The sequence below is a fragment of the Nannobrachium achirus genome, assembly GCF_963921795.1.
Source record: "Nannobrachium achirus genome assembly, chromosome: 12".
NCBI lineage: Eukaryota > Metazoa > Chordata > Actinopteri > Myctophiformes > Myctophidae > Nannobrachium > Nannobrachium achirus.
This window is the reverse complement of record NC_137832.1, coordinates 5,281,512-5,305,391: the sequence shown is the minus strand read 5'-3', so window position 1 is coordinate 5,305,391 and position 23,880 is coordinate 5,281,512. Positions and strand designations below refer to the sequence as shown.

The following is a 23,880-nucleotide window of genomic DNA, read 5'->3' as shown; positions in this document are numbered from 1 at the left end:
ATATGGACAAACCCACCTTGACATGAACACAGAGATTACACATACAATCGATACAAACTGATTATTTGCATTGTAAAACAATACAATACAAAACGGTACGATATTTGCTTTTGCGTATCGATATAGATCTTTGCTAATTAAAAAAGATTTTTCGATTCAGTTACCATATGGTTACACCCCTAGTGTACACATAGGCCTACACAGTGAAACGGTCCAGAAAGGAGGGACATAGCGCTCAGAGGAATGTGATTTCACGATTTACGATATTATCGCGATAATCAATTTCCATTACCCTAGGAACATTTGCCAAAAAATAGCAGATATAATCTAGTCTTTTCCAAAAAATAGCAGATCTACAAGCTCCCAACGCGTCACGACGCAACTCGTTGTGAGCTTGAGGATCGTCTCGCTGATCCACAAGCACATGACGGCGGACGATATCACAATAAATTAAATCTCCACGATACGATTATCGTGAGTGTTTTTTATCACGATAAACGATAATATTGCTTATCGTCCCATCCCTAGTATGGCCATATTATCACTACAGATATGCTCTAAAATGTTTAAACGTTTATCGTCAAAGGCATTTCTTTAAAAGTTGTGCCTTTTTAATGCAGGTTCCACACACAGTCTGGCCATGCCGGGCTAACCATATGGACCCTTACAGGCACACCAGTGATTTCATTACTGACTATCATCCAGCATCATCCTCTCTGTCTGTCTGTCTGCCTGTCCGTCTGTCTGTCTCTCTAGTCATGGAGTGTGTTATCAGAGCAGGAGCGCTCGGTCCTCAGCGCGCTGCGTTACTTTAAGACTCTGGTGTTCAAGCTGGGGGTGGCGGACCAGCGAGGGGCCGCAGTGGAGCGGCGAGGCAGCGTGGCGGCCCCGGAACAACAGGTGTGGTAGAAATGTATGTGACTGTCAATATATGTGCTAAGTGTGTATTTGTCGATCTTACCTATATGCTTAAGTTAAAGAGGCAGTGCCATAGTTTTGTTCTTTTTCTGTTTTTCATGTGTCTATGAGGTTGACAGTACTTCATTAGACCCCCTGGTGTGGTTGTTATGAGCAATTCCCTTTGTATTTTGGGTATCTTCCTGGAGGCTGAAACCTTGGGGGTCAAAAGTGCCAATCCAAAAACACTGAGTTAATGACATCATAAACTCATCCCCTCCCCTTTTACCATACACCCAACACTGTGGGTGTGGCTAACTTCAGCTGGGTCAACACCCACCTGACAACCAGGCCAGGGGGAGAGTTCCGCCGATTTAAAATGAGCCCAATACGGAACTAAAACTTCCTATGATTGGCCGCTAGTTGCGCTGTTTTCCCCCTGGCCGGTTGCAAAAAAATTGTTCTCCATTGGATCCCATTCATTTTCCCCTTTCGTGTTCTAACCTTAATTAACATTTTCATGAATACTTTATGGTTCCTATCGCTAGTTAAAAATTGCCTTTCAATCACGATGATATGCGTTTTGTGAAAATAAGGTCCCATTTATGTTAAAATTGATGATAAAGTTGCGGGGGGGCGTGGCCAACTAAACTGATACCAGCCGGCTGTGTTCTTCTTCGTGTGCTGTATTTCAGGAGGCTCCGACCACATTCTCCCATGTATCCCTGCGGTTGCACGTGACCGTTGGCAGCCAATAGCCTCCTCTGTTTGCATTTCAATCTATGATGGCAACACCCATGCCAAGGATGACCCATATTGTGTCATTTGCGCTGCATAGAAACCAATGGCTTCGCTTTGTCCATATCTTTTATACAGTCTATGAACCAGGCATACTTAATGAACTGGTGGGTGTGGCCACATAAAAACATGATTTTAACTCTTTCTGTAGACTTTTTTTGGAAAAACTCTTCCTCCTAATCATAATATCTGAAAATTATGTTTTAGGGGGGAAAGATCATGGCACTGCATCTTTAAATAAATATATTGTTTCATATTCACTCTACCTTTGTGGGAATTCAAATCTATACTGAAGCAGTGTTCATTTTGTTAACTAAGACTAGACTAAGTCGACTAAGATTTTGATATTTTGTCGATTAATACTAGACTATAGACTAAAAGAATTTCAGAAGACTAAGACTAAGACTAAATGTGTGTTAACTCTTATTGTGCCAATCCCGAACTAGTTCGGCTTTATTTGTACCTTATTAACGTTCAGGGTGCCGATCCCGAACTAGTTCGGCTTTTTTTTTTAATGTTTTTATAAAAAATAAAAAATAAAAAATCGAGCCGCGCCGCCGGCCGTCATCTGTTTACACGGCCCGTGAGAGCGCCGCACCGCCGATATTTACCATCCACATCCAGGATCTTTAGAGCTCATTTTCTCTGTTCTATGCATATCCATGAGGTGTGCAAGGTTTAATCATGGCTAAATCGCCGAAAATAGGGCTTCTAAAATGCTTGGTAGCCAATAGCTAACTTCAAGCTAACTTCATCCTGTTCCTGTACATGCACAAAGGAAAGTGTTCAGGCGCATCATGGCTGTGCACGGCTTGTGCATATACCAGCGTATATCTATGGTGGATTCTATGGCCATTGGGCGCCCTCTAGTGGTGAAAGCTGGCACTGGAAAGGTTAATAAAAAGTCTAAGACTAAGACTAAATCTAAGTCTAAGACTAAATGGAATTAAACACAAATACATCTTTTATCTTTACATTTGAGAATGTAGGCACTTATCTGATCTTTTCAAATCTTGTTGGTTTTGCACAGAGAGTAGCAGATAGTGTCAGATGTGATTGATACTGTTACTATATTATTTGCAGAGCAGAGATTAGGTATTGTAGCCTTGCAATAGCAGTTTTACTTGAACATTAACATAAGTATTGCATTTGCTACTGTATATTATATATATTATACTGTATATACTCTTTTACCGCTTTCGGACGTTCCCGTTCGCCCCAATTTTCAACCCAGCTCGTTGCCGATACGGCTCGTTCCTTTTACCTTGTCTGATGACTGTAAGTGTAAGCTGGCGACCGTGTACAGTAAAAACATATCCCATAACACTGCTCTCAAAAATCCACCGCACGTTAGCAATAATGGAGTCCCAAATCACTTCCTGGCTGTTTTCTGTGGATCTGTTCTAGAAAATGTATTTCTATGCTCTGAATGGATGGCAAGCGAAGCGGCCCAATTCACAATCATTCTTTGCATAAGGCTGCCCTCTGCCGCCAGCTAGGCTAAAGTACACATATGAGCCTTGTATTGTAGAAAGAATTTGTTTGAAAATTATCAATAGATAATTTTCTATAACATCGCAAAGGTAAGCTGCTTTTTGCTGGCACCAGCCCCAATAAATAAATAATAACATCTGGCAGTAGAACTGTTAAGCAATGGCATTACAGCCATGATGGTGTTTTGTTTATTATTTATTGATAACTCAAAATTGCACTGTATTTTTTATGAATTATTTTGATATTGCACTGACAGTAGAAAAATTACTTGTTCAGAGTCATGTGGTTATATTTAGCCTAAAAGACTAAGACTAAAAGACTAAAACTAGACTAAGACTGAAATGTTTTTTTATTTAGTCGACTAGACTAAGACTAAAAGTCTTCTGAAATTGAATTTCAGAAGACTAAACCGGACTAAGACTAAATTGTATGATTTAGTCTAAAGACTAAGACTAAATAAAAAATGTCTGACAAAATGAACACTGTACTGAAGTAGGTTTCATCATGAAACCCACTCCACAGGTCCAGGTGGTAGCGGAGCCGCGGGGCTGCGCGGCGGCCGTGGACCAGCAGGTCCTGGTGGATCTGCTGTGTGCAGCGGCCGCGCAGGTCCTGGAAGCTGTGCAGAACCTGGTGCAGGCGGAACGCCACGTCCACAGCAGGTCAGATTTAAAGAAACACCGCAACTCTTTCTGTACACTTTCTTTTTTGTTCTGTAACTCTGAGTAGTGGTTTGGCTTAACAAAATTATCGAAACGAAGCGGATAAAACCGCCAAACATTTTTTGAGGCTTCTTTAGGACCTAACGATGGATTTTATTCTTGGGTACCAAACTTTATTTTGAAGTTTACCCATAGAATTATCCATATCAAGTTGGGCTCCCATCGACTTTCTATACAGGAGGAAAATACCCAGAAAAATATCTGCTTTAAGTAGGATGTGAGGGGTCTAACTAGGGGTTTGTCATGATTCTGAATCCATTGCAAGCATTTGTTTTGCACAAAAAACTTTCATTGGGCTAGAAATGGCCCCACAAAACGATGGTTTAGTGATGAGTCATCATTTTTCACCGTTTTTTGGGTGTTTTTGGGGGCAATTTCTAGCCCAAGGAAAGTTTTTTGTAAAAATAAAATCCATCGTTAGGTCCTAAAGAAGCCTCAAAAAAGGTTTAGCGCTTTTATCCGCTTCGTTTTGGTAATGTCAAAAACCAGGGTTAAGCAACCACACTAGAGAGTGTACAAATGGAACCAAATGGAACCTTACAGGGTCCACTTGTTTCCGTTTGTCAGTAAGACAGTTTCAGTTTCTCCCTGTCTGTCTGTCTGTCTGTGTGTCTGTCTGTCCGCAGTAAGGCGGTTTCCTCCTCCTGTCGGTCTGACCTGTATGGCTCAGCGGCTCGCCTGATTCGCTGGACCGATCAGCTGACGCTGCGCCACGCCGCTCGCGAGGACACGGCTTCCATAGCGACGGTTACCGTGGCGATCCAGAGCCTGCAGGATGCAGTGAAGGTGAGGCTGCCGTCCCATAATGAGACTACAAGTACTGACAATGTAGTCAACACATAAAAACTAGACTGAATTGTCAGGGAGGGACTAGTGGAGAAGACCTGCTTATTGTAAGTCGCTTTGGATTAAAAGCATCTGCTAAATGCCTAAACTGTAAACTGTAAGAGATACAGTCGTTGCCCCTCAGTTTGGCCTTGTGCCCCTCAAACCAATGGCATGACCTGAGGCAGGCCACAGTGGCCTTAATGCCCCAGCTGACTGTACCACTTTCTCCTCTGTCTCCTTCTGGTCAATATATAGACAGTAGACACTTGTGTCTCTTTCTTGTCATGTAGACACCAGTGTCTCTTGTTGAGATTCTGAAATCTTAACTCCCCAGAGTCCCCATCTTTAAACCAATCCAGTGATTTGATTGGTGCAAGGCTGAATCAGATTGTTAATACCATCATTTATCTATTTGACTGCAGATTAGGTTATCGTCCCTAACTCTTAAATTCAAACAAATTCTTTCAATGGACTAAAATGTTGTTTTATTTGATGGCCTTCCTGCCCTGGCATTTGGCCTTTGTGCCCTAAAATAATGGACAATTGGCCGTGCCCCTAAAATGTTGAAATTCCAGGCCTGCACTAGAACTAAAATGTTAGGCAGGGACTAGTGGAGAAGAGATAAAATAGAACTAAAAGACAAGTTATTAGTGTGGTTGTCCTCAACAGGGCAGCCACACTATAGTAGTTGTCAGACTTTCTGGATAAATGTTATTTTGCCACGCTGCTCTTCCCACAGTTTTGGCACTTGGGCCATACTGTATGTCAAATCGTCCGGCTTCATCGGGGGGACTGAGCATTGGTTCGACCCGCTGCTGGTCCGACCACTGGGTTAACAAACTTTTTAAATGCTTGGATTTCTTTTTTTTAATGTAAACACCCTATTGCACATTTCTACAAAAAAGCCCAAACAAATGGTACAAAAAGCCAGTTGGTTTTGACTAAATCTAACATAACATCAGTTTGAAAAGGCCAGTGTCGTCAGGTTAGCATTTCACCAGGTTAGCGTTCACTAGCGTTAGTTTGAGGTTAGGGTTAGGGTTAGGTGGTCGGGTCGAACTATGACATGGCACCCTTCATCGGGACACGTCCTTCTGTCTGCCTGTTTGTCTGTCTGTCTGTCTGTTTGTCAGGAGTTGGTGAGGCTGGCAAATGAGACGCCACGTGGCTCCGCCCCCTCTTCTCCCAGCCAATCGGACGAGACCTCTGACTCTCCAGCCAATGAGGGAACAGGACCGAGTCGCCAGGACCTCCCCTCTGGAGGACCGTCCCCTAAGGCGGCATCGGCTCCTCCCCCTAAACCCCCCAAACCCCTCCCCCCACTGGACGATAAGCCACGCCCCCCAGATAAGCCACGCCCCCTACTACCAAACACGGAGATGGATGATAAGCCCCTCCTCCCCCTGCTAAAAACCCAGACGGTTAAGCCACTCCCCCTTGTAAACATGCAGAAGGATGTTGAGCCACTCCCCCTAGTTAACATGCCGAAGGATGTTAAGCCCCTCCCCCTGCTAAATATGGAGAAGGATAAGCCCCTCCCCCTGCTAAATATGGAGAAGGATAAGCCCCTCCCCGTGCTGAACAGGTGAGACAGTTTGTTTTGTTTTTATGTGAAACATTGTATTGTTTTAGAGACAAATTTATAAAATTTCTAAAACAAATGCAAATTCTGGATAAATAAAAATAAAAGAAGGTTATTTATTGTGGGCTCGCTAAAAGGCGAGACAAGTATGTTATACCAAATCTTTATAGGTCAAGTTTATTCTCTGCAGTGATCTAAATCAGTGTTCCTCAACCTTTTTTCTGCATGGGCACACTTTTTATGTCCCAAGAATCCATGAGCACACAACACAATACGGGGGTGTAAATATCGTCACTGTCGGGAAGAAACCTTGTATCTCAAGTTTCAAATTTGTACGTTTCTTCGCAAAGTAAAGCCCTGCTTCATCATACAAGGCTGTCGCTGTCGCACAACAGTAGTGAAAACAGGGAAAAATGAATAAAGTGAAATAGGAGATATTTACAGTGGAAAAGGGGTGATAGGTTTGGGCTTAGTGTATCAGTCAATACAAAAGCAGTCAGATATACCGACTACAACATTTATGCCAAATATCTAAATAGCTATGAATTTATGGATTCACACAATTTATTTTAATTGTACCAACATTCAAAACAGCACATTATGGGCCAACAGTGCTGTAATTTTGCATTCCACAGACCATAAGACTCTTACTTTCCCATAACTCGACAAAGCACCCGACAAGTCTATCAGCTCAGCTACTGCTACTAGTCAGCTTTGACAGTTTGTTGTGGCACGGGCCACTGCTGTTTTAATCTGACACAACACAAGGATAAACGGCTTGCTGTATCCGCAAGTTGGTTTAAGGGACAGGGAAGCGCAGCACACATGCAACAAAACTCCAGTGTTGTGTGTGTGTGTGTGTGTGTGTGTGTGTGTGTGTGTGTGTGTGTGTGTGTGTGTGTGTGTGTGTGTGTGTGTGTGTGTGTGTGTGTTTGTGTGTGTGTGTGTGTGTGTGTGTGTGTGTGTGTGTGTGTGTGTGTGGGTCTGCTTTATATGTATTGCGGGTGGAATACATGCAGCCGAGCCGCCCGTATAGTAGAGTAAATAGTCACGACGTTTTTTTTCTACTTGGAGATTGAGCTGAAATTTAAACAACACTTGAGCTTGTAGTTTCTCCAGAGCTCATGAGAGCCACTGCACTGCATGTTGGCTGTGTGTGTGTGTGTGTGTGTGTGTGTGTGTGTGTGTGTGTGTGTGTGTGTGTGTGTGTGTGTGTGTGTGTGTGTGTGTGTGTGTGCTTGCGTGCGTGCGTGCGTGCGTGCGTGTGTGCGTGTGTGTGAGAGAGAGAGAGTGGGAGGGAGGGAGGGAGGAAAGGAGAGTAGAGGGACAGAGCGCTCTGGCCATGTTCTCGTGTTGTGTTTAAATACTATTAACCAACAAAATATATTTGCGTCCCCTCTCAAATGCGCACTTGCCCAGTCGGGCGAGCAAAAAGGAAACTACCTGCCCACATTCCTGCCATGGGCAGCCAGTGTAAACCCCTGTATAAAACGGCTATAATAATCGATTACGTCACGTTGCTGAATTGATTCAGAATCGGGGCCCGGCCGATCACGATGCATCAAAGAATCGATTATTGTTGACATCGCTATTGTACACCAGCACGATGCTGTACTATGTCAGCTACTGTCAGCCACCCCGTGCTTATGTAGTGATAAACGGTGAGGTGGGTTTCATGTGGTTTCTTTGAGAAAGGACCTTTCTAAGGACCTTTCCAGGAAGGGTGCTCATATTTTGCTTGTGTTTGACATGGCGGCGAGATAATGTCTTGTAGCACTGACTAGCATTGACTGTTATGGACACTTATTGTTAGGTGTGTTTAAGTATTGCTATTTGCTTTTTTGAGTATGGCTGTCACGGTTATGAGCGTCTTTACTGTACACTGTTAGTTTTTTTCTTTTCTTCTTTTCTTACTTCTCTGTAACTTTGTAAATATCCTTAAACTGCTGTGCTGCCTCTGGGTAACTGATTTTCCCCATTGGGATAATAAAGGTATCTATCTATCTAGAACTACTGGCCCAGACGAACTTAAACAAGCAATCAAAAACACGTTGGCTCAGCAGCTTACTGAGCACATGACCGCTATCCTGTAGCTGCAGTGAGAAGTGAGAGGAGAAAAGAGAAGTGGTCGTCGTTAGAGGAAGTTAAACGATATGTAACTAGAAGCAGTGCTTTTCCGAGCACAGGTCTCCACAGGCCCAGATCTACCATATGGGCACTTTGGGCACGTGCCCAGGGGCCCCTGGGCATCAAGGGCCCTCAAAAAAAAAAAAATAATAATAAAAAAAAATCAGAATGAAATAAATGATGTCCACCACCACCTGAAACAAATTCTGTGAGAATTCTGCTGAAAAGTGCTGATTGTGTGTTAAGTACAATGTACAATATTTCATGAAAGTCAAGTCAACTGATTAAAACTCCGCCAGGCCGCGCTGAGCCAACTGCTGCTGCAGATGTTATATTGGAGCTAAATGCCTACATATGCCTACAAAACATTTTGCGCGCACACGGGGGCCCCTTGGCGCTTCAGTGCCCAGGGGCCCTCTGAGGTGTTAATCCAGCCCTGGGACTCCACCAGGCCAGGCGTCCTGGTGGCGCAATAATATATAACATACTCTGCCCATGCCTTCGGCTGGTGGAGACAATGACGTCTGTCTGTCTGTCGTGTATGTCAGTCTACGTGTGCAGGCACGTGCACACACAGACCTTTTACCCATCTGTAAAAAAGTGCCCTCTCCAGACCATGAATGTAGTTTTTACTATGGTGAAAGAAATGCAAATGCAAACTTTCCATGTCATACCTGAAGGCAGCATTCATAGATAACTCTCCTGAACTTGAATGCAGCATCTTATGTTGAAAGAATTGCCCTCTCTGTGTGTAGAAATCCATGCCGTTACACGACATCTCCAGTATTCACTTGATTATGCTTGGTTCAGTGTGGTATCAAGTACCGAAAATAGCCGACCTCCAAGCTCACAACGCGTCGCGCTGCGGCGCGTTGTGAGCTTGGAGGTCTGCTATTTTCAATATTTCCACCAAAGGCCCTTTTAGAAATGTCAGCCCCCTGCCTCTCTAACATTCTCTGCACGTCCCTGTGTGTGTGTGTGTGTGTGTGTGTGTGTGTGTGTGTGTGTGTGTGTGTGTGTGTGTGTGTGTGTGTGTGTGTGTGTGTGTGTGTGTGTGTGTGTGTCTGTCAGTGTTCCCGCTCTTCCTCCTAAGAAGCGCCACTCTCTAATAAGCCCCACCCCCCGGAAAGTTGCCGTGGTGACGCCGATGAGACGAGTCGAGGTATGCACGCAAGCACGCACACACACACACACACACACACACACACACACACACACACACACACACACGCAATGAATAATATTTAATAATTTCATTTCAATTATTATTTTTTTCTTTTTCTTTTTGTTTGCGTGTTTACCAGGAGGCTGAAGGATCCACGTACGCTTCTTCTTCTGGTGACATTTTGAATTCACAACCACAGGGTAAGCACACGCACACGCACACGCACACACACACACACACACACACACACACACACACACACACACACACACACACACACACAGCTTCCTCTCTCTCGGGGCATTTCTAGTCAGCCAACATGAAACAGGAAGTGGTTCCCGCTGCTACTTCCTGCGTGCGGTTTGGCTGGTGGAGGTGAAGCCGACTCGCCGCTGCCCCCTGCTGCTTGTCATGGCAACAACTTCGGGTGTCATGCTCTAATACAGTGGTTCTCAACCTGTGGGGGTCGGGACCCCCAGGGGACCCCCCATATTATTGTGGAGGGTCCCCAGATGATTAACTTCTCTCTCAACTGTAAACAAACCAACATGCAGTTTAAGTGTATAGAGGGTATCTGCACATTTCTAAAGTGACAATTTAAGGACTTGTTAATACCTCTAAAATGACAAATTAAACATTGGCCAAATATTACACAACAGAACATAATGGGGAGAAATTACGAATACTAGTGGGTCCAGGGGCGGTAACATAGGGTACGCCTGGGAGCTCAAGCGTACAGCTATGAGAGCCGGGTCTTTTTGGACCGGACCGTATTTTTGTCTCTCTTTTTTCCCCCAAACGGCGCTATAGTCCCAACGTTCCCATTGACTTGCTGGAGGTCGCCGCGACCCCCTTACACATGTCCAAACATGTTCAACCGGTTCTTAATGTCTGTATCTATGGTCTGTATCCCAATTGTTGCTGTTGCTGATTACATGTAGCCTACTCAAGTAGCCTACTGTAGGCCTACTTTATTTTTCTAGAGTAGGCTAGAATAGAGTAGGCTTATTTCCAAGTTTCAATAGCCTACTTTTACTTCTACTTCTACATCTCAGAGGCAAATATTGTGGGCTACTTTTACTCCACTACAAATATTTGAAAACGGTTAGTTACTTTGCAAATTCGATTGTTATAAAGGCATAACCACTTCAGCCCTCAGCCCTACATTTGGGCTATTTGAAGATACAAGCTCATAATGTGACGCATATTGTGAGCTTAGATCTGCTAAAATAGTTTATACAAACAATTGTGAAGACCTGTCAAATCAAATGGGACATTCTGCATAATGACTACTAGGCCTATTAGGCTACGTTTTATTACAGCGTACATTTTGATTACCCAAAACGTCATTACTCCAGGAGGCCTACATTTTGAACATGGGACTTTTAACAGAGTATTTCTACTTTTACTTAAGTAAAACATGTGAGTATTTTTTTAATCACTGACGGCCTTTCAGATCGGTTGGCTCACTCTCATCAGTGCGATGCAGCAGCAGAGCAGTTCATTTATGAGTTCTAACTTTCACCATACAGTAAGCTTGAATTTTCCTTACTTTATTAATTTAAACTTAATTTATTAAAACGAGCACCCAGCTCAATAATGAAACTTCATCGCCCCTGAGTGGGTCAGGGGGGAACTAGGGACATCTGGGCACCATATTTGTGTTATGACTGGGCATCTGGACAAGTGGGCACCTGGACATCTGGGCACTAGGTAGGGACATGTGGGCACCTGGAAAAGTATAGGCACTTACGGGTGGAGACGTCTGGGCACTAGGGGCACCTGGACAACTGGACGAGTGGGCACCTAAATTAGGACCGCCCACATGTTCTTAGTGCCGCAGATGTCCCACCATTTCCTGCATTTGAGTTGGGAACATATACCCTTGATTGATTGATTGATTGATTGATTGATTGATTGATTGATTGATTGATTGATTGAAGACTTTATTAGAAGTTTGCATAGGAAAAGGTACAGTTTCATAACGGTACAGTTCACTGGTACAAGGTCTACTAAAAGGAGATCCTAGAAAAGACTAAGCTTATTTCCATAGGAAACCATTGAAGTATCTCATATAACATTGAAAGACAGACAGATAGAACACATTACTATGCAGTAGATATAGTCAGGAAAAAAAGGGGAAACCATTTTAAAAAAATAAAATAAAAACATACAGTAGGTAAATACAAAGAAGGGTCAGGGGAGGGGAGGGCTGGGCTATGTTTGTTTTTACCAGTTGCGAACGACTGCTGCCTGTAAGTGGTTTTTCAGGGCGATTTTAAAGGATGCTAGTGATCCACCCTCCTTTAAGGCCTTCGGTAAGGCGTTCCACATTTTTGTGGTATAGCAGAAGAACGAGTTTGACTCACTCTCTGTCTCTCTCTCTCTCCAGATGTGGATCCAGATAATGATATCCTTCGTAAGGAGTTCTCCAGTGATGAAACACTCCCTCCTCCTCCCCCCTCCCTCCTCTCCTCTCCTCCCCCTGCTCTTCCACAGAAGAGACGCCAAGGTGAGTTCAGGTGAAAGAAGTGTTGCATGGCCAGCCATGTTAGACAACACACACACACACACACACACACACACACACACACACACACACACACACACACACACACACACTAGAGTTGGGATACCCGAAGGTTCGGCCTCGGGCCGGACGCATTTTCATAATTAATGGCCGTATGTCGATTCGGGTCGGACATATCATGCACTCTCTCTGATGTGGCACTGTGTGTGTGACTGTGTACTGCTCACGCTAATGCTGCAGGCATGGAGACATAACTCTAAGCAGTAAGCATGGAGAACGTCCCAAACGCTGATGTAAACGTGTTGTTGTGCTGAAGGGAGCTCGCTGCTTGTTGGCGCAGTGTTCCCCACATATACTGTCCCTGGAATTGAACGTTTATTTTGCGACTGTTGTGTGCAGTGCAGTCTGCACTCACTGTGCAAGCCTTGTCCGTCCGTCCGACCGTTCGTCCAACACACACATTACAATGTAAATCCTGGCTTATACTTCGTCGTCACGGCGTGTTCCGTGCCAAAAGTGGCTGATCTACAAGCTCCCAACGCCTTGCATCTGCGCCGTGTTGTGAGCTTGCAGATCGTCTATTTTCTGATCTACAAGCTCACAACGCCTCGCATCCGCAACGCGTTGTGAGCTTGCAGATTGTCTATTTTCCAGACGCAGAAACTTGCAGGATGAGTGTGCAGCCAGCGAGTCACTGCAGTCAGACGTATATTGCGACCGTCAGGTCACAGTTACTATGAAAGGCTCCACCGGCTGTCAGGCTGTCTGTCTATCAGTCAGTCACGTCACATCACGTCACGTCACACTTTTGCCTTAGTCATATCTCTGGCACCGTTGGCCCTATCAATGCCAAACTTTGCACACACACTCCTTGGATGGCAAATCACAACCCCACCACCCCTCATTTCTCACATGGCCATCAGGCCGATTGTTCCAAAACACATTTTTGGACACTGCTTCTACAGATTTTGGCCTAAGATCACGCAAAACGGTACACAGTATCTCTAAAGTCATGTCATCAACAAGGATCTGTCTCATTTCCCATATTCCCTCCTGATTGGCTACGATTGCCTTCTAAAGTTTGTGTATGCGACCTGACGGTCGCTTATCTCTCGATTAGGGAGTCTTACTGGTTTACGTTTTTAATAATCGGACGGACGGATGGATGGATGAATGGATGGATGTACCAGTAAGACACCTGAGGGCGAAAAGCCATCTGTCTTGGATTCTGATAGTGTGGTTCTCTTAACAGGGCATCATCTGGGATACAATCCCTTTTATGTCCATATATGGAGATCCCTGCTCTGAGTATCTGACGTCACTGTGATGTCCGGACGGACGGACGACCGGACAGACAGCCACGGACAAGCTGTGACGGTTCTGATAGTAAACTGAGACCTACGGTCGCAACTCTTTGTTCCAGGTATGGTGAACTCTCAGGCCACGCCCCCCAGTGGAGGAGACCCCACCCCTCTGCGGCCACGCCCCTCCCAGCTAGAACTCGTCCCCCCCGCCTTTGACCACCATCTCCACGGCAACCCAGTCTCCGCCCTCCTCTCCCCCAGCGGAAGCCCCCCTCCCCTCCCTGAAAAGAAACACCACAGTGAGTACACGCATACACGCACGTTAAGTCCTAAGGCAGGGGTCTTTAAAAGGGGGTCCGGGACCCCTAGGGGGTCCTCAGAGTTACTACAGGGGGTCCTCTGAATCTTTGTGTGATAGAAACCTTTTTTTTCTCCTTTTTTTTATTAACCACTTGAACCCTAGCGTCCATAATATATTCTGAGAACTTTAGCCAAAAATAGCAGCGAGGCGTTGTGAGCTTGTAGATCGGCTATTTTTGGCAGAGAGCTTTGGCATAGAGGGGAGAAAGAGCAGACCAAGTCAGGGACGTGTTGGTCCCCTGATTCAGCCCGGGAAAAGGGAGTTGGAGAGGCCCTCATTGCATGGCCGCGCGGCAGATTTTTTTGCCTTCCGGACGCGCCGCGAGGCCCCAAATACTAACCGATGAACGGTTACTGTGATTTTAGGTCTCATCATTTTTCTGGTATAAAGACAGTCTAATGATGTTGTATGTAGACCATCTAGGAGTAGTCAAGGAAGCTAGCGAGTAGTAGGCTGATATTCAAATGATAGACAAGCCAGTGGGGCCAATGTGATGGCTCTGTGGGCTGCTGCTACTTCTCTCTATAGCACTGCTGCTACTCAAAGATTGGCCATTTCAGATCATGAGAGACAAGCCAGTGGGCCAATTACAGTTTAATGGCCGGCCTGGACTGGCCGGGAATGGACCGGCCGTTCGGGAGTTGTCCCGCTTTTCCCAATGGCCAGCACGTCCCTGGACGAAGTACAGAGTGAAAGGTCAAGTTTATTAAGTATTGATGGTTCAAGTGGTTAAAATATCTGAAAACACAAATTTACATGAATCCAAAATACACTGATGATTGTGCTGTGAAACACGTGACAGTGAATGGAGCTCAGCTAGATCAGCTCATGAACAAAACCTGGAAGAAACACTATTTATGAACGACTGAGACCTTTGTCATCTAATCTGTTAGGGTTAGGAATATAAAAGAAAACATACCAAATGTATTTTTCCAATCCCTTGCTTTTCGATGTGCACAGTACATAATGAAATAATAACAATAACAGTAAATAATAATCGTTTCTGTCTCCGAAGTATCGCGAGAGTTGGTTCCCAGACAGGAAACGGTGGATAGTCTCGCGATACCGACACTCGTGGTGAGCTTCATGGCCGGACATGGCGCATCCCCGTTGTCACTAGGGCATTCCCCAAATATTCGAATATTCGAATATCAAAGTCACTATTCGACGTTGTTCACCGAAGTCGAATATTCTCTTTTTTTTTTTTTTGTCAATGCCCCTGGTGGATGAATTTGTTGATGCTCTATACCAGGGGTTCTCAAACCTTTTTAGGTTGTGACACCCAAAATAAACATATTTGAACTGGGGACCCCCACCCTGACAAGCACTTGGAATTGCAGGTATTACATTTAATGTGACTCGGTTCCGCAGATAAATATTGTGAAAATAGCAGATCTACATGCTCACAACGCCTCGCAACGCGAGGCGTTGTGAGCATGTAGATCGGATATTTTCACAATGTTCGCCTCTTGCTTGCTTGATATTTGACAGTTTGGACAGTCCTGTCGAATATTCGACTATTCGAATACTTTGAGGTCGAATAATTCGAATACTAAAAATTACTATTCGTGAATGCCCTAGTTGTCACGTGATATCCGCTCCTTCCTTATCTTCCTTGTGTGTGTGTGTGCGTGTGCGTGCGTGCGTGCGTGCGTGCGTGCGTGCGTGCGCGCGTGTGTGTGTGTGTGTGTGTGTGTGTGTGTGTGTGTCTCTCAGTCCACCAGTACCTCCAGTTCATGCCGGCCAGCAGTGCGTCAGACATGGCGTTCTACCAGCGCTCGGGGAGCAGCCAGAAGTACCACACCCCCAAGGACCTGTCTGTGTACCAGCTCACCCACCTCAACCTGCCCGTCGTACCCCGCCTGCCCCCCAAGAAGAGACAGCTGGTAGGTGCACACACACACACACACACACATCAAAGGGGGGCTTGAGCCCCTGCCCTTCATCCATGTCTGTAAAAAAAGTGCCTTCTCCAGACTCCATGAATGTAGTTTTTACTAAGGCTGGGCGATATATTGAAAGATTATCGATATTGAGGTATCAACAACATGCAAGGTATACATACTAGGGCGGGGGTCAGCAACCCACGGCTCTAGAGCCGCATGCGGCTCTTTAGCGCCACCCTAGTGACTCCCTGGAGCTTTTTCAAAAATGTATGAAAATGGAAAAAGATGGGTGGAAAAAATGTATTTTTTGTTTTAGCGATTTTTTTATCGTCACTGTCGGGCAGAAACCTTGTATCTCCAAGTTTCAAATTTGTATGTTTTTCGGAAAGTAAAGCCCTGCTTCATCATGCAAGACTGACACACAAAAGTAGTGAAAACAGCAGATCTACTTACGGTGCGAGGCGTTGTGTGCTTGTAGATGGGCTGTTTTCTCTAGTTTAGTTAATTTTTTAAATGATAAATACAAAACGAAGTTTTGGACATACAAGGTTTCCACCCGACAACAACGTTATATAAGGCTTTTATAATTTTTGCGGCTCCAGAGAGATTTTTTTTTTTTTTTTTTGGTCCAATATGGCTCTTTCAACATTTTGGGTTGCCGACCCAAACGAAAAAGTCGACAAGTCATAAGTCGTCTTGTGTAATGAAATCGACTCAGTCGACTTCATTACACAAGACGACTCCCACCAGAGAAAGTCGAAAGTCCAAGTTGGAAAAAATATATATATACTGTATATTGTGAAAATAGCAGATCTACATGCTCACAACGCCTTGCAACGTGAGGCATGTAGATTGGCTATTTTCACAATATCTGCCTCTATATATTTGACAATTTGGACAATGTTTAATTTGTCATTTTAGAGGTATCCTTAAATTGTCACTTTAGAAATGTGCAGATACCCTCTATACCAGGGGTATTCAACAAAATTGTCCAGGGGGCCACATTGACAGAAACCCAAGGGGCCGGGGGCCGCACTAACGTATCCCCCCCCCCCCCCCCCCACACACACACACACCACCACCACATTTTCACACTACATTTTCACAAACAAGCACATTTTCATCTAACTACATTGCAAAGCAGAATACTTTTCAAGTAGAATACTTTTCATGTTAATGTGCTTAATTTCTGTTCAACAAGTTGACAACTGTACACATGCTTTCTTGTTTAAAACCTAGTGCTAACTACATCACACTAGTGATGGCCAACCTGGCTTTGATGCTATCTTAGAGTAGATGTCGACCTTATTGACAGTGCACACACAATTGCCTTCTTTGATGCTTTAACGATGCTCAACGAGGATCAGGTGGGTCGCAGACACACACACACACACTCCACTCTGCTGCAGTGCTCTGACTGGAGTCTCTTCACTTGAATATGATGGAATATGATTAGGGATTACTGTGATTATGGTAAGATGAAGCTCACGTTTCATATCGCGCAAACCATATCTATAACGTTCATTAGTCTCCACAAAAAAAAAAGATTTTGGATTTTTTTTTTTTTTTTTTTTCAAAAATCTTTTTCTTTTTTTTTTTTTTTTTTTTTTTTTTTCAAAATTGCTCCAGGGGCCACAAGGAAGGTCCCCGCGGGCCGCATTTGGCCCGCGGGCCGCCAGTTGAATACCCATGCTCTATACACTTAAACTTTATGTTGGTTTGTTTACAGTTGAGTGAGAAAACAATGTTTCACATTAAGTTAGTCATCTGGGGACCCCCCGAAATAATTGGGGGGTCGTGTGTGATCAAACGATAATGTCGACTTCAACTCAACTTATTACTGAGTCGAGTCAACTTGCAAAAATCAAAAGTCGTTAATGCCCTAATACATACTGACGAAGACGGCTTGAAATGAGGTATTAGTGGTGTATGTGTCAAATGAATTACCAGACACATAACCAGGCCTGGAACTTCCTTATTTTAGGGGCAAGGCCACTTGGCCTTTTGTGTTGTCCGTTGTTTGAGGGCACAAAGGCCAAATGCCAGGGCAGGAAGGCCATCAAATAAAACAAGATTTTAGTCCATTGAAATAATTATTGAATTTAAGGGTTAAGGAACTTAACCCGGGTGATTGTAAATGTAATAAGAAGACTATCTGCTGTGAAATAAATACATTGATATTAACAATCTGATCCATGCTCAGCACAAATCAAAGATAGCCTACTGGATAAAATGGGGACTCAACAAAAGACACTGGCGTTTACATACTGACAAGTGGTACAGTCATCTTGGGCATTAAGGCCACTGTGGCCTCAGGGCATGGCATTTTTTGGAGGGGCACAAGGCCAAACTGAGGGGCAACGACGGCCAAGGCCTTCATGAAATTCCTGCCCTGCACATAACACATGCCAAAAAGCAGTCCATCTGTAACATTGCAGTGCGACGCGTTGTGAGCTTGAGGGTGATGATGATGATGATGATGATGATGATATCTGTGTTGTCTTCATCAGGATGAAGATGGAGTGGACACTACTAAACAAAGGTAACGTGTGGCTTGAAGTAACTAAGTACATTTCCTTACCTACAATTTTGAGGTATTTGGACTGATACTTGAGTATTTCAAATTTCCAATACTTTTCCAACTCCACTGCATCTCGGATCCAAATATTGTACTTAGGGGACCTATTGGGAGCTTGTAGATCTGCGAGTTTTCAAAAGATTTGTATACATTTGAAAACTTGAAATAGGACATTCTGCCTAATGACTACTTTCACTTTTGGTACTTTAAGTACATTTTGATTTCTGGACTTTTACTTGTAACTGAGTATTTGTATACTTTTTTTTTCTTTTTCTTTTTTTTCACACCTGGAGAATTTCCAAGTTTCAGTACTTTTACTAATACTCCACGACTACAAATATTATACGTTTTACTCCACTACAATTATTTGGTTACTTTGTAGATTTTGGTTATTATTACAAAACATACGTTAACCCTTCAGAAACTATCTTATGAATGATTTTTATAAATTTGAAAACATAATGAGTACTTTCTACTTTTGGTAATTTTGGGTGCGTTTGAAAAATACACACTCAGCGCACTGGTGTGCCATTTTGTCGTTCGTTTATACGGTGCACTCGGTGCGGTGTCGTTTGGAAATCCAGTGCGCGGCGCACCGGGTGTGCTGAGTGCACGCACTGAGCGACCCAGGGCCATAGCGCCTCTAATCAGCGCTCTATGCGAATGCGCCTCTCTCCACTCGAGCGATTTGCGGGTTTTGGCGTGATTTTAGCTGGTTTTGGGCCGGTTTGGGTCCACTCCCTCCATATCGGCGCCCCTTCTAGGATGGCGCTCTAGGCAGCCGCTTAGCTCGCCTATAGCTAAAAACGGCTCTGGAGCGACCCAACATGTAAACTAACAGCAGGAAGGCCAATGTTATGAATTAAATTACCTTTCAAACGCCATGTTACGTTAGCAACTGCTGCTTTTCAGAAGGTTTTCCTTCACAGTTCAGACTGAAAAAGCGTCACAGCTGCCTCTTAACTGATCGTTCGTAAATAAGCCACACTGAATGCACTCTACAACGTCACCGCCCACTGCACTCACTACACTGAGGACACACTTGTGTGCATTTCCGAACATTTTTATGCCAATACTTTTGTACTTTTACTCAAGTAAATTTCGGTTACCGGACTTTTACTTGTAACAGAGTGCCTCTACAGTACATTGCAGTATTGATAATTTTATGTGAGTAAAACACATGAGTACTTTCCCCCCACCTTTGAAAACACCTCTGGTAACCGTCCTGCAGTTCCCATCCTGACCAGCGGGGCAGTGGTGAGCAGGAGGAGCATGATGATGAAGATGGTCATGGTGATGAAGATGAGGGGGTGTTACTGACGCACCAACAGGACATCCTGGACCAACTCACCCTCAAGACAGAGGTCAGGAGGTCAAGGGCGTTCAAAACTTTTCCTTTTCTCTCTCTCGTTGCTCACAACGTTGCGAGGCGTTGTGAGCATGTAGATCGTCTATTTTCACAATTTCTACCTCTAAAATTTGACAATTTGGACAATGTTTAATTTGTCATTTTAGAGGTGTTAAAAAGTCCATCATAAGTTGTCACTTTAGAATGTAGATAGATACCCTCTAGTCTATACACTTCAACTTTGTGTTGGTTTGTTTAGTGAGTGAGAAAGCAATGTTGCACATCAAGCTAATCATCTGGGGACCCCCCAAAATAATTTCGGAACAAATGTTCACGATTTAAAAAAAATAGCAGATCTACAAGCACTCGGTGCTGCGCTTGTGAGCTTTCCTAAGCAAATCCTTTTCCTATTAAAGTGAATAATGTGATGACCAGCTGTGGTTCTGGAGTGTCCTCAAATTATTGGCTTAGGAATGCGACAAAAAAAAAACGTAAAAATATCCATAAATTGAGGTGAGTAATCGATAGAAGAAAAATAAATCATTTTGGGGGGTGCCTTTAAAACAGCTGCAGAGGATTGTGAAGAGAGCAGCTAAAATTATTGGCACAGAATTGACCGATCGCTATGCCCCTCCTAAAGCCGTCCTTGTCCAATGCCAAGTTAGCAACAGGTTACTAACGCAGCAGACTTGGCAAGCTGCCATGGCGGCGCGCATCGGTGTCTGGCTGCTAGATAGAGATGGGATTTATGGTTCTTTGAAGTGAACCGGATCTCTGAGATCCGTTCCTTTCAAAGAGCCGTTCAAAAGACTGGCTCATTTTAGTTACTGGTTACTTTGTAGATTTTGATTATGATTGTAAATCACTTCCACCCATATAGGCCTATACATTTTGGCCATTGGATACATTTCTGGCATTTGAAAATAGGTGATCTACAAGCTCACAATGTGTCACGTTGCGATGCATTGTGAGCTTGTAGATCGGCTATTTGCAAATGATTTTTCTACATTTTACTCATTGGAAAACCTGTGAAACAGGACATTCTGCATAATGAGTACGTTCTAATATTGGTACTTTAAGTACATTTTGAAACCAATACTATTTTACTTTTACTCTAGTACATTAATAACATTCCAAACTTGATTGCAGTATTGATATGTTTACCTAAGTAAAGACATGTAGTACTTTTCCCACCACTGTTCATTAGAAAGGAACGGCTCCCTACTGTGAACCGAATCATATCGTTCATTTCAAAGAGTCGTTCAACAGACTCGATTCGTTCGCGAACGTCCCACCCACTCGCTTCCGTGTCACAAACACTGAAACAAAAACAGAACGGATTGCACTGACCTACACAAACCCACGGGAATAATTTAGGAGCACTTCATGAGAAAATATAACTGGTAAAACTTGTGTACTGTATGTTAATCTGACTTTAGTATAGGCTATTGTTTTCTTCCTGGACAGTGCGTTTGTTTGTGGCAGGTTAGTCTGCAGCTGGGTGCTATTGCTGCACGCCGCCATGGCAGCTTGCCAAGGCACCCGCCTTAGTAACCTGTCGCTAAACGTGGCATTGGGCAAGCACGGCTTTAGGAGGGGCATAGCGATCGGTCAATTGCCACAGCTCCATACAATCTACACCACACGCTGCAAGAAAAAGACTCAAAAAGAACATCATGAAAGATGGCAGCCATCCCGCCCATTCCCTGTTCTCACTCCTCCCATCCAAAAAAACGTTACCAGAGCATCAAATCACACACCACTCGTTTCAGTAATCGTTTTTTTGCCCAGGCAGTCAGGTTGCTCAACGAAGGGATGAAAGTGAAACGTAGATAAACAAACGTAGTTAAAAATCCAAGCTGCCGGCTGCCTGCTCCGTCCGCGGCCAGTCTCTTATTTTGAAGGCCGGAAGTAGATCGCGCTCACAATTCCTACTTGACGACCTTTTGAAATGTACCCGGAAGTGTTGTCGTCCGAAGCGTAAACAGTAATGGCGGATCGATGCCTTTCAGCTTGTACTATTTTAGCGAGAATCCAATGCCATCATTGGCATCAAACGTGTTTTTTGGAAAGAATCAAAGATGAGAAAGACCGTTGCCTTCCATGTTAAGGGATCACTATTGTGTGCACGTGGATGCGTGATGATGATGAATCGGCGAGTCCACCCGTGCCAGCACTTTCCAACGGACGGTACGTAGCCCTTGCCAGCTTTACTGTATATACAGTAAATATTGCGCGTATACACGGGATCGGCACTATAAATACTCGAGTATATTTCGCGAGTATACTCGGGATCGGCTACAAATGAGTTAAACTGTACACTGTTACACTGTATGGTATTGTCGTTGTTGGGACTTGTCTTGTGTGGCCTGCATGGTATGTGGGTCCACACTCTTATCGGTCACTGTGACCATGTCTTTGTGTAATTAGGCTGAGAGTGCTCCTGGCACAAGCATTTCATTGTATCTGTACCTGTATGGATATGTGTGACAAAAAAACTGAACCTGAACCTGAAATCTGCATATTTGGTTCTGAATCAATGCATATTATTTGTCGATATCTCTTTATTGATGAATAGTTTTTACCATGTTCAACTCTTTGGTCAGCTTTGGGCTGTTGTTAATGTGCTGACCTCTGTCTGTCTGACCTCTAGGAGGAGGAGGGGCCAGATGTGAAAGCAGGATCTCCCGACATCCTATTGGTCCACGCCACTGAGATTGACAGCAACGGTAAGGACCTGTGTGTGTGTGTACACGTTACTGTACACCAAGGGTCTTCAACAGGGGGTCCGGGACCCCTAGGGGGTCCTCAGAGTTACTACAGGGGGTCCTCCAAATCTTCCAGTGTGTGTGTGTGTGTGTGTGTGTGTGTGTGTGTGTGTGTGTGTGTGTGTGTGTGTGTGTGTGTGTGTGTGTGTGTGTGTGCGTGCGTGCGTGCGTGCGTGCGTGCGTGCGTGCGTGCGTGCGTGCGTGCGTGCGTGCGTGTGCGTGTGTGTTCGTGCACACAGATCAGAGGCTGTACTGTGAAGCCTTCCTCTCCACCTATAGAAGTTTCATCAGCACTTATGATGTCATCAGCAAACTACAGCACAGATATCCTTCTACGCGCACGCACGCACACGCACACACACACACACACACACACACACACACACACACACACACACACACACACATTCTTATCTGTACTAAAATGAGTCTCCTTCAATGATCTGTCGAGAATTATAAATAAAGGTTGAACGAAATTAATGTACGTGCACACTAGTCTTGACAGCAAACTTTACATTGTTTTGATCAGTCTTTTGAGTAACATTTCATTTAGTTTTAGTCATATTTTAGTCACCTGAAATGTTTTAGTTTTTGGCTAGTTTTAATCGACTAAATCTATTTTGTTGACTAAAATGTATTTCGGCAGTGCCTTGATAGCGTCGTAACGCCTGATTTTACACTTGGTTGCATGCTGAAAATAGCCGTTCTACAAGCTCACAATGTGTCGCGCTGCAACACGTTGTGAGCTTGTAGATCTGTTATTTTCAGAGTGCAACATTTGAGCGCAACCAAACATAAAATGACTTGTCTGTTTCTAGTCCCTCCCTAGCATTTTAGTCTAGTTTATTTGTTGAGGAAATTGTCAGTATAGTCTTAGTTTTAGTCATCATAGCTCATTCACACAGACCTTAACTAGCAAAACGTACCGACACCTGTGCAAGGGGATCGAACCTGTGAATCTGAGGGCCAGTAAGAACACCTTCCTACTGCTGGTCCGAGTGGTGGACGAGATCTGGTAAGATCCACTCACACACTGTTCTGTTGATCTGTAGATCGACTCACACACTGTTCTGTTGATCTGTAGAACCACACACACTGTTCTGTTGATCTGTAGAACCACTCACACTGTTCTGTTGATTTGTAGAACCACTCACACACTGTTCTGTTGATCTGTAGAACCACTCACCCCCTGTTGTGTGAAAAGTAACGTTATTGCTTGAAATAAAAAATAAATAAAAATAGTTTCATACTGGGAGTTAAGTGCGCTGTCCGTGCATGTGTGAAAAGCCCCTGGCTACACCAAGGAGGGAGTATTTGTGCGGGAGACCTGAGGAGTCTGTGTAATGTGTGTATACCGGTATGTGCGCGTACAAAATAGAACCGATCCTACTTTTACAGCATGCGTATCCGGGGCTCGCGCTATCTGTGAGCCCGGTGTAGCTGATATCATTGATATATATTAGTCACGCGTAGCCAGACAACTATTCCACAA

The 23,880-nt window shown here is 44.1% G+C and overlaps 1 protein-coding gene across 1 annotated transcript in view; it reads left to right on the top strand.

Annotated features, from left to right (window-relative positions):
• Nucleotides 1-3,693: 3,693 nt before the first annotated feature.
• LOC308294998 (rap guanine nucleotide exchange factor 1-like) overlaps nucleotides 3,694-23,880 on the top strand; it is a gene marked incomplete at both ends in the record, with an annotated part of 32,165 nt that continues 11,978 nt past the window's right edge. Inside the window, 12 exons of the mRNA XM_080737934.1 lie at nucleotides 3,694-3,851; nucleotides 4,538-4,697; nucleotides 5,873-6,324; nucleotides 9,753-9,769; nucleotides 12,006-12,125; nucleotides 13,567-13,746; nucleotides 15,525-15,694; nucleotides 18,205-18,236; nucleotides 19,504-19,636; nucleotides 22,274-22,367; nucleotides 22,628-22,724; nucleotides 23,305-23,403. Coding sequence (XP_080594060.1) covers nucleotides 3,694-3,851; nucleotides 4,538-4,697; nucleotides 5,873-6,324; nucleotides 9,753-9,769; nucleotides 12,006-12,125; nucleotides 13,567-13,746; nucleotides 15,525-15,694; nucleotides 18,205-18,236; nucleotides 19,504-19,636; nucleotides 22,274-22,367; nucleotides 22,628-22,724; nucleotides 23,305-23,403 — 1,712 coding nt within the window. The remainder of the gene's footprint in view (nucleotides 3,852-4,537; nucleotides 4,698-5,872; nucleotides 6,325-9,752; nucleotides 9,770-12,005; nucleotides 12,126-13,566; nucleotides 13,747-15,524; nucleotides 15,695-18,204; nucleotides 18,237-19,503; nucleotides 19,637-22,273; nucleotides 22,368-22,627; nucleotides 22,725-23,304; nucleotides 23,404-23,880) is intronic.